The following is a 10,908-nucleotide window of genomic DNA, read 5'->3' on the forward strand; positions in this document are numbered from 1 at the left end:
TGATCAACGTAGATGCGATTGGAGGAAAAGTTTATAAAACAATAAAAAAAGAAATGATTGCCGAGGAGGATCAAAAACAAACTAGGATATTTGGATTTGGGCAGAAGACAAATAATTTTTTTAGTGTCTGGTTGTATTTTTTCATACTTTGGAGAAGAGAGGACAGTTCTCTCCGTTCTTTCCCCCTTCAAATCTAACCTAATAATTTTGACTTAAGAGAAAGATTGATAATGACTAATAATTTTGTTTGATTTTTGTATTAAAAAAAGGGGAGGTGCGTTAAACCACCGAGCAAACAAATGGAAAAAAGCAGAGGTCAATTTGGTAACAGCAAGAAGGTGGCACCAGAGCTCGCCAAAATCCGGATCCTAGGGTTCTTCTCTCTCCGTTGGCCATGGCGATGGTCGGAGGCGGAGGCTGCGCTGCCCCCGCGGCGGCGGCGGGGGCCGGGGAGGTGGAGGCCGGGTTCGCGAAGCTCCAGGGGGAGGACTTCGAGTACTACATGCAGACCTACTCGATCATGCTGGGCCGCAACAGCAAGAAGTCGGCGGTGGACGTCGACCTCTCGAGCCTCGGCGGCGGTATGAACATCTCCCGGCACCACGCCCGCATCTTCTACGACTTCCAGCGTCGCCGCTTCGCCCTCGACGTCATCGGCAAGAATGGCTGCCTCGTCGAGGGCGTCCTCCACCTCCCCGGCAACCCCCCCGTCAAGCTCGACTCCCAGGACCTCCTCCAGATCGGCGACAAGCGCTTCTACTTCCTCCTCCCCACCCGCTCCATCTTCGCCTCCGCCGCTGCCGCCCGCCACGCGCCGCCGCTGCCCCTTCTCCATCCTCCCAGTGCCGCTGCCGTGCCGCCGCACTTCTCCCGCAAGGGCCGCCCCCGCCCGTCTGAGTTCCGCGACGGCTCCTACGACGACGACGACGACGATCGGGAAGAGGAGGGGGAGGAGGATGGGCTGGATGATGGCGTGGGACACGTCGGCATTGCGGGGAAGAAGATTAGGAGGAGGGGATCATCTGGAGATGTGGAGGGGTTTGCGGGATATGGAGTAGGTGCCTCCGGAGCTGCGCTTCCCGGGAAGGCGGGACCTTCTTCGGGACAATTCGGTAAGATTGGAACTGCAATCATTCAGTTCTCCCCATCCTTTCCTGGATTTCTTGAAAACTTTCTGCCTCTGTCGTTGCTCTTGTTGCATGGTGAGTGGTAATTATATGTGTTGGAGTTTGCTTAAAATCTTAGGGGAGAAAAGATTTTTTTTTTTTTGCCTTTTTGACTGCATTGAATTGTAGACAATACTTGCCATATTTTTAATTGGAGTTTGGGTAACATGTTGTGTGCCTCCGGATTGGTATCGCAAACAGATTAAGAAATGTTTGCTGATGTTGAAGGCAGAAAAGTGCATTTATAAGATTAGGGATTTGTGAGTGGTTGTTCTTGGTTGAATGGGTGAAATTGAATTCCGGAGAAATGAAGAAGCTATCATCAATGCAAAATGGATTGATCTCTCTCATGCTCAATTCAAATTGGGAGTCAGGCTAGGATTTTAATAATGGTGAATTATACAATCTGTCTCAAAATGCTTGTGTTGAGTCTAGGGCTCAATCCTCAGAAAAAAAAGTTATTTTGTTCATTTATTGTGGCTCAATTTTTTAAGGGCCTCGATTACAATTCAGGCACCTGCTTCTGAATTTTTATGTATGATTTTGGTGTATCTTAATGAAACAGACCGTCAGGAAAGTCTTGGAGTTTTGAAATGCACTATTTTAATCAAGTTCTCAAGTCCTAGGAGTGTTGTAGCATGAATAAGGCGCGCAGCCATTCATAGGTATATTTAGTCTTTCATGTTAGTAAAAAAAAAATGATTTGTTTGTCCAAATCAGTGGTCTAGCATGGTTTTTTCCTCATTGTTCAAAGTAAATATTTTAGAATCTACCTATATATGCAGGAGGTCACCCAACCAATATTGAAAACTATGGTTTAATGATAGTATCTACCATTTAAGTGGGCTATGTCAAGTATTCTCCTGGAGGTGATTTAAGCATCCAAAATTGAATCAGGATCTCTGATTTGCACATGTATACTACTTGGGTTTGCTCAAAGTAGGCAATGCTTTTCTATTTAGGAGCTTGTGAGACAAAAATCATTGTTTAAATACTTATGATTGTAGTCTTATTTATTTCTGAGGGATATAGGGGTTTTAGATGGTTATTTGATCTATATGCATATAATGTAAGCTCATTTACTGTATGAGAATTTTTTATGTGAATTAGGTGCTGTGGCCTTTAAATTAACTATGCTTTCACGTATCATATGCCGATGGATTTGAAACTATTCTTTGTGATGTTTATCTATAAAACCTGTGTATCACCTTCAAAACAGTTCCTTTGCTTCTCACATTTCTAGCACCTATTTGATTTGTTTCTTAGAGTGAATTGAAGTTGCATCTATATGTTTCCTTTAGCAGTTTGGTCATGTAATGTTTCACACTTTAGAATATGTTTATAGGTCTTGAGATTTCTTCAACTTATGGTGGTCTTTGAATTTCCACTTTAGTCTTGAAGATTTCACGTTTTTTTAATAATAGGACTAGTGATAATAATTGGTGGATTTTCATGAGTCTGCCGAAGAACATGTTCATTAGGAAGTGGAGATGATTCTTCATTAATTCCTCCTTTTTAAGATTTATTTGATTCTTATTGTTATTGCTAATACTATTATCGCATTTATGTTGATAAGGTGTGGTATATTTGCTGTGTGGGAGGTAGTCATGTTATTTCTAAAACAGTTATTTAGTTGGTGATTCATCAACATCCGAGACAACTATCTCAACTGTCTAATATAGCAAGTACTAAAAGCCTAATAAAAAAGAAAAGTTTTCTTATCTTATTGCAAAGTGTTACCATGTATTAGATAATTGTATTCTGCTGTTGACAGAGGAGCAGACACTTACAACACTTTTACTTTCATTAATTTCAAGTAGCAAGCTGAAATGATTTACAGAATAAACACAAAGCTAGTATAGTAACACCACTTTTCTTATTTAACTTTAATTTAACATTATATGAAACACAACTATTGAATATAAAATTCGTAAACTGTCCTACCATACTTTTAAGATATACAGATGCATAATTATGGTTGAATGATGTGGAAGTAGGGAGTGATAATGGAGCGGGTAATGTACATTTCAATCTATTTAGATATCTAATATATCAGGACATGGGAGCAAGTTGCAGCATCCTACTATTTTGTCTATCCATTTTTGTATCTTCCAAATAAAAGCATTTGCAGATACAAACATATACATGAGTATCCAAATATGTGCATATGGCATACTTCTTAGACTCATATTGCTAATAAACCCAAAGTGAATTTGGCAAATGATGGCATTATGTCTTCAAATTTCTTTATTCACGGGCACAGTGAAAATTAACAGTGAAAATTTTCCGCCAAGATGCGTTAATGTACAATTATTATAATCGACTAAGATGGCCATTTCATTAAGGGCAATTATGTTCTCATGAAGTTTGCATATACTCATTGAAATGAATAATTATAATATACGTATTATTCACTAAATTAATTCTGTAAGCAAATTTGTTTCAAACTAAAATTTATATCTCTTATATCTGAGTTGTATCGATATCTTTTCAATTACAAACAAGTATGGATTCAGATTTTAACTTCCAACTAAAATCTGTCTTCATATTCCTATCCATCAAATGTAAGCCAATAGGGGTATAGAATTACTATTATCCTATGTGCATCCTATCTGTTTTAAGGTCTACATCTCAGTTCTTCTAAAGTTTGAGGTGCTGCAAACTTTTACATATCAGAAAACTTGTGGCCTTTACCACATGTCAAGTTTTCTAGAAGTTAAGATGTCGCTAACTTTGGATACTAGGATACTTAGCACCTATACCACATGGCAGGTTTCTAGAAGTTGAGGTGTCACAAACTTTTGGATACTCAGACACTCAGCACATGTACCACATATCATGTTTTCTAGGAGTCAAGGTGTTGCAAATTTTTGGGCACCTGGACATTTGGCACCAATGCCATGTGGCTACATGAATATGGAAACATGCAAAAAAACATGTACATGCATATACAAAAACTAGGGGCCCCAGTAGGAGTCAAAAACATCCACCTGTCTCTCTCACACACAATCTGATTGTCCCTGATTTCTTCCTCTTTATTGTCTTCCTTTTTGCTTTGCTGTTTTTTGGAAGAGTTCATACTATTCTTATTAGGAAACCTTGATGAAATGGGAGGTGATGAGAGCATAAACAAATAAAACAAGAAGGAAAACAATGATATTAGATTAGGAAAGAAAGTGTAAGTAGAAAGTTTAGTAGAAGAGAAGATTGTTAGAATCTACAACAATGAAATCCGGTCTCTTATACAATCTGAAATCTCATATTATATAACAGGTTTGTACCATCCTGTTCTGGGGCATACCGAAACAGGGAGACCAGGAGAGGGAGGGGGAAGGGAGAAGGAGAGGGAGCGAGAGGGAGAGAGATAGGGTGAAAGAGAGGCTGAGGGAGAGGGCTCGAAAGCGCTCATTGTCGTCTTCGGGGGAGGGAAATTGCGGGCAGAGCAAGCGAGAGAGAGGGGGAGGGCAAGCATCAAGTGGGTTGTGCTTTGAGCACCAGGATGGGAGTAGAGTCGGTTTAATCGAGGTTAGAGCCGGTTCAGCCTATTTACTGAACTGACGTGGTGAACCATCTTGGTTCCCCATCGAATTGGGTCGATACGCCCAATCGGGGCCGATACAGGCAACGATGGCCCTAATGACTCTGAGTAGAAACATCCCTACTTTGTACTCATAATTTTAGGAAAATACATCTAAACATTAGCAAAGGTTGTTCTTTTACACGTCCCATGTGTTCGGAGTGAAATCTTACATGGTGTTGTCCAAAGGAGGACAAAAAAGGTGTTAACTTTTTACATGAAGGTGCTAGCTTACCAAGTTGTTAAAATCTTTGGTGGTTGTACCAAATGACTTGGGACCGAATCTTGCCTTCAAAATTTGGAAAGTTGACAATGTTTGGGGGAAGCCTGCCACATATTCTATAGCCTATTCCCTATTGGCCCTTTCTATTGGCAAAAAAAAGTTAAAGCGCTACATGATGAGTCATTTTCTCCTCATTCTCCTTTTTATATAGTTACTTTAGTAGGAACTCAAAGTACAATCCTTTGTTATTCGTGCAATAGTGGTATAACATTGTTTGGTTTTGCTAGAGGAATAGGAATTTGAAGCTGGTTAGTATACATCTGGAGTTATTTTGATCAAAAAATTAAATCATAATTTACTTGTACAATATATTTATCATAAGTTGCGGCAATTGTTTCTCAACGAGAAGGGTGTAGGTATCATCAACTGCTTAAGTGGGGACCCTCAATTTTAGATTAACAAGGAAAGGATATTGAATGATTTGTCTTGAGGGAAATAGAATGCCCCTATCTTCGGTTTTTTGCAGTTGTTGATGAAGAGCAAAGAAGTTAGGAGGAAAAATTTTCTTTTTGATGTTTTGTGAATGAAAGGCAATTCAGGGAGGGAAGAAAAAGGAAAAATAGAGGGCCAAAGGCCTGAGATTCTTACTCTGTTTTAGGTAGTGATCTTGTGAGAGTAATAAAAGGCAAGTGGATTAGGATAACTAACTCATTTCCTATCCACTTTATTTACAATGCTTCATTTAACCAAACAAGATAGGATTCTAGTATTCTTTCTTTTCATACTTCTTTCCTTTTTTCTTTTCTTGCCATTAAATTTCTTTTTCATCCTTTACTTGCAACCACATTGAGCCTGCCAATTGAAGAATCCAACCAGACAAAGTATCTTCAGCTACCAAAGCAATTTCCTATTTCTCCCTTGCTTTATTGAGAACTGTGGCTAGACGTCCTCTTTTATTTGTTTTCCTTTCTTTTCTTGGAAGAATTTTAGAAATATCCATTCTCTAACTACAACTTCTATGGTAAGTTATGACTACATCAGTGTTTTAAAGGAAGATGTCTCAAGGATAATTTTATATTGTGCACGTAAACATCTCTCTCTATGTGTGCATATGTGTTTGCATGCTCTTTTTCTTCACATGCATAAATACATAAAACATACATGCATATGTATGTCGTTCTTGATTGTTTAGGTTACCTATTATATATAATGCGTAAGCCTTAGAATCCAGCCACAAGGAAGGCTTCCAAGACTTTCTTTTCTTCTTTTTTTATTATTTGAGGATGGGAACAGTCAATGTCTCTAGGAAGTCGCAGCTTTCATAAATCTCCCGATGGCTTCACATCTTACTCTTCCATGTGTTAGTTTCGTTAAATAAATACTCTCTTCTTTTATTAAGCAAATCATTCATATTTCCTATCTAATAAATACCAGGAAGAAGTGAACTAGGTCTTGCCCTAGTGGTCGCACCACTTTGCTTAGCACCCAGAGGATCTGGTTTTTGTTTCTTGGGTGGCACATCCCTGAAAATTTGTACTTGGATAATTAAAGTGTGGGTGTGGGTTGCCCTTCCTTTCTCTGTCTTGAAGGAAAAAAAGAAAACAAAAGAAAAGAAAGAAGTATAAAAATTTAAATAGCAAGTATTTTTATCAGATTGCTTTAAATAATCATGATGGATGGAAGCATAGCAATCCTTCAAATGATCCTGACTCTTAAATAAATCAAATGCACCGCATGTGCACAATACTGGTGTATTATACAATTCACAGTTTGAGATTTATATTCAGTTTCTGTCATATCTTGACTTGGAGATCCATGTTAGATTGAATTTTGCCTTTTGTAATTCTAAAACAACATAACTGGGGTTTGCATCACCTTTTCTTATCACTTGTTTGGCATAGCCAATTTTTTTTCATCAGGTCAGTTTGCATCCTAATAATCAAGTAGGTGATCCCTGCAATTTAAGTATTAGGTTCAAAATATTTATAGCTTACTGTTTGCTTCCAATCTGAAACATTGACTGTTAATCCCTCGAAACAGAAGAAAACTCAGCTCTAATCCCACCCTGAGTAGTTGTTAAAGCAATAGAATTTTTTATTCTTTGCTCAGATGCGCTTTGTTCTTTGCCCTTAGCATTTATCAGATGATTCTCTTTATCACATCAATAATTTGTTCCAACTGGATCTTTCTAGATGTATCATTTCCATTCTGATTGCTAGTATTGGATAGAGTAGGGTTTTACTGAATAACTTTATAAATGAAATTATGTAACCACATCATTGAACCTTTAGTGTTTTCATTTATTATATTGACCATTAGGTTCCCTTTCTGAAGCTAACATATTGGTCATTGCCATGCTGGTTTTGAAAACTCAAATTTTGCAGCTCAATTTCCATTAGGCCCTTCATGCTGTAATTAGATGCTTGTGCCATTTATCTGTTAGCACAACAAGTCAACAACAATATTAATGTTGCCAAGATGCTTGTTATTAACAGAAGAAACATCTTACCATGTGTCTCTGAAGTTGTTGCTGTCTGCAGTTATTAGGGCTCAATGTTTGGTCACCTTGTGGCATTCTTCTCTGAAAAAGAAGCTCATGCTTGGGACACTGCACTCGCTCGATAAGTAGCACTCAAAATGGTGTACTAGGAATGTAGCTATAACTTTGTTGAATCATTTGGAAACTTTAAACAGATATTCTCTCTCTTAAGTAAATTGAAATTCTTCCTCGGTAAACATTTTGCTGCATCTTTGATGCACCATCATATCTTCAAAAATGTTGTTGTTTGCTAGTAATTTGTAATTTTATCTTCTATATTTGCTCCAACCTATCAAACAAAGAGTGATAAGCTATCTATGTTGACCTTAACCAACAAGCTTTATCTGTTTGGGGCTGGTCCTGTGAGGCAAGTCATTATCATAAATTGAATATGTTTTACAACTGTCTCTACCTAATGTCAACCCTTTGGAATTGGCATCAAAATATTGGTCCAGATAGAGAGGTGCTTAACATGAAACTTGGAAGGCTAATTCACAGGTAGAGAGGCCTATGTTGTTGTGCTGTTTAAGCTCATGTGACCAAGAAACAACTTCTAAAGTTCCCAACAGTTTTGAATGTAGAGTGACGGATGCATAATTTTTGTAATAAAACTATATATCACTCTAAGTTAATTGTAAACCAAGGCCATGCACAAATTCTAGTTAATAAGATAACTAGATATGCATTATTTCTTGCAGATGAATGAACTGGAAGCACTGTTCTAATCTATAGATGTTTCAATATATCACAGCCTGGTATATAATGAGATTAGAATTTATGGCTAGGAGTTTGCTTAGGGTGACATGATTTTACTTCCCTCTTTTGCAGATAAAAAGTCGGAGACAAGATCAAGGGCTGACAGGGAAGCAGATAATCATCAACTCTTGCAATTAGAAGAGAAGGATGTTGTTTCATCTGTAGCCACAGTACTGTCTGATCTTTGTGGCCCTGGAGAGTGGATGCCTATGGTAAAACTTCATGCGGAGGTTAGTTATGACTGATGGCTGCTATATACTACCATGAGTTTAAAGCAGACTAGGCTCATCTAGTCTGTTACTGTATCTTCCATCAAATAATGCATATTGTGCAATGCTGGATGCAAATACATGGAAACATAGAAAAGTGCTGTGTTATCCATGCATTTTTTATGCATTTGATATTCTGAAGCAGTTTGCTATCCAATTTCTTTCATATAATTGGTTGTTTAGTTTTTATTAAAGTTGCCAAGGCTAGAATTTATATTTTTCCAGTAAGTTGTGCTTTCAAACCCCAAATCCAAATCTTACTAGGAATTTCAACCAGAATTCAAACAAGACCAACTCTGCATCGCATTTTCAAATTGTATTGTTAGCTTACTTATGCTGGATATAGCAGTTGATAGGACCAATTCTTCTTCTTTTTGGCTGGGGAGCAAATTCTGATTTGGTTAGCATTTACCATTGGTTAAATCTTGTATGGCAATTCAATTGTTGCCTTTGAGCTATTGAGGTCTTCTTATATGTATATCTCAGAGTGGTTGATGCATCTAACATAATCCTCGTGACGGAAACATTTGTCCAAGTGGACACAATTGCATATCTAATAATATATATCTTTGTGTCACTCTCAGCAGGCTCATATTATGTATAAGATGTGCATATGTTTCAAACATTTGTTTCTGTGATTTCTATATCATAAACTGTGTCGTCAATAGTTTATTTTGGCAAGTATTGGGTGTCTCTGATCCATGTGCAAGTAAAAAGATAGGTCAGTATGTATTAAGTGGCTGGGTGGATTGTGTGGCCTCAGAATTGGATAGGTGTTGCAATTGTGGTGCTGTTGTCCATTGTGAAAGGGATTAAGGTTGATGGTGCTGTGATGTGGCACAGAAGATTAAAAAGGTGAATTATTGTGAGTCTTGCATTCTTTGGCTTGCCAGGACTTTACTTGGTTGGAGGTGATCTTGTGTTCATAGCAGCTTCCTCGGCACAGGTGATCATGTGTTTTGAGCATGCAACATACATCATATAGAGATGGTATGTGTGTGTTGGCATTATAATGATAGCATTTTGCAGACTTATTGTTGTTCATCTGGTATAATGCTGAATTAGGCTTGATTTTTAGTGAAATCCCCTAGTATACGAAAGAATGAAAAGGGCTTTCGTTGTTGTGGAATAGGAAGTCTTTGTATCTTTGGGGGAATATGGGGAATAATGTTGTGGAATAAGAAGCCATCGTTGCATGTATTTAATTTATTCGGAGCTATTAGAGCAGGATCCACTTTTTGGGGAATATGACTCGAAGCAATAACAAGAATATTTTTAGTAGAATGTCTTTCACAATCCTTGGAGAGAGAGTTTTCTAATAGACCGAGGGATAAGTATTTCGTCTCATTCACATACAAATCATGAATGTTTGGAATCCATATAATTCAAGGAGACGTTGCTTTTGCTAATTCGAATTGATGGGTGATATCAAATCTGCCTAGTAACTATTATGTACATCAATTTCCATAAGGAGGCTGCATTACTATATTTTCCCCTTATTTTTCTAATGACATTATAGCTTAGTTTTAAGTGACTTTGTTTTCTTTTCTAGCTGCTTGATGCAAGAATTTTTTTGTATGATGCATCAATTATCCATCCATGGCAGACAGTTTTGTTATATTTCCTTGCCAATTGCTGCTGCCGCATCTCAGTATTCCATGGCCTACAGCTAATTCAACATTTGCTTTATTATTAGTTTATCGTTTCAGTATGTATTCTCTCAATTCTCCGTATAATAGAGCTGATGGTTTTCTTGTGACCTGAACCAGCTTGTTGAGCAGTATGGCAACATATGGCACCACAGTAGGGTTAGAAGATATCTGACATCTGAGGACTGGCCACCAAATGAAACCAAAGGCAGGCCATGGTTTGGCCTGCTGACGCTGCTTAGGAAATACCCGGAGCATTTTGTGATCAACACGAGGTCGAAAGGGAGAGTGACCTCGGAGTTTGTCTCGTTGGTTTCCTTGCTCTCATAAGCATCGCATGATTGTATGAGTTATCAAAACAGCAACTTGTTGTATCAGTGCTCTATGATATGTATTGCACCTTTTGTTTATAAATATAGAACATCAGATGGATCCACCATGTTGTATCAGTCTCTCTGATCGTTTATTCTCTCCCCCCCTCTCTCTCGAACACACATGGATGTACGCTCAAGCATACTCAGGCCTTTATCGAAGGAAAAAGGAGATTTTGACAAATGTCTTTTAGTTTTCCTTTTGCATTCTTAGGCAACATATTTATTTATTTTACCGGAATGATTTGGTTTTGAAATTCTCTTACATTTTGTTGCAGGACTCAGTTAATAACTCTATCCAGTTAAGCACATATTTTATATACTGAACACAAGTTTTTATACTGAATTCACATATTTT

General features: G+C 38.0%; 1 protein-coding gene across 1 annotated transcript; it reads left to right on the top strand.

Annotated features, from left to right (window-relative positions):
- Positions 1-298: 298 nt before the first annotated feature.
- LOC120109219 (FHA domain-containing protein FHA2-like) lies at positions 299-10,628 on the top strand. The gene is made up of 3 exons (XM_039122965.3): positions 299-1,112; positions 8,334-8,491; positions 10,300-10,628. Exons 1-3 carry the CDS (start codon positions 395-397, stop codon positions 10,507-10,509), a joined length of 1,086 nt encoding a protein of 361 aa, XP_038978893.2. The 5' UTR covers positions 299-394; the 3' UTR covers positions 10,510-10,628.
- Positions 10,629-10,908: the final 280 nt, after the last annotated feature.

This window comes from Phoenix dactylifera, chromosome 12 (genome assembly GCF_051530095.1).
Source record: "Phoenix dactylifera cultivar Ajwa chromosome 12, Ajwa_hap1_PhDact_Kaust_v1.1, whole genome shotgun sequence".
In the NCBI taxonomy this organism is placed as follows: Eukaryota; Viridiplantae; Streptophyta; class Magnoliopsida; order Arecales; family Arecaceae; genus Phoenix; species Phoenix dactylifera.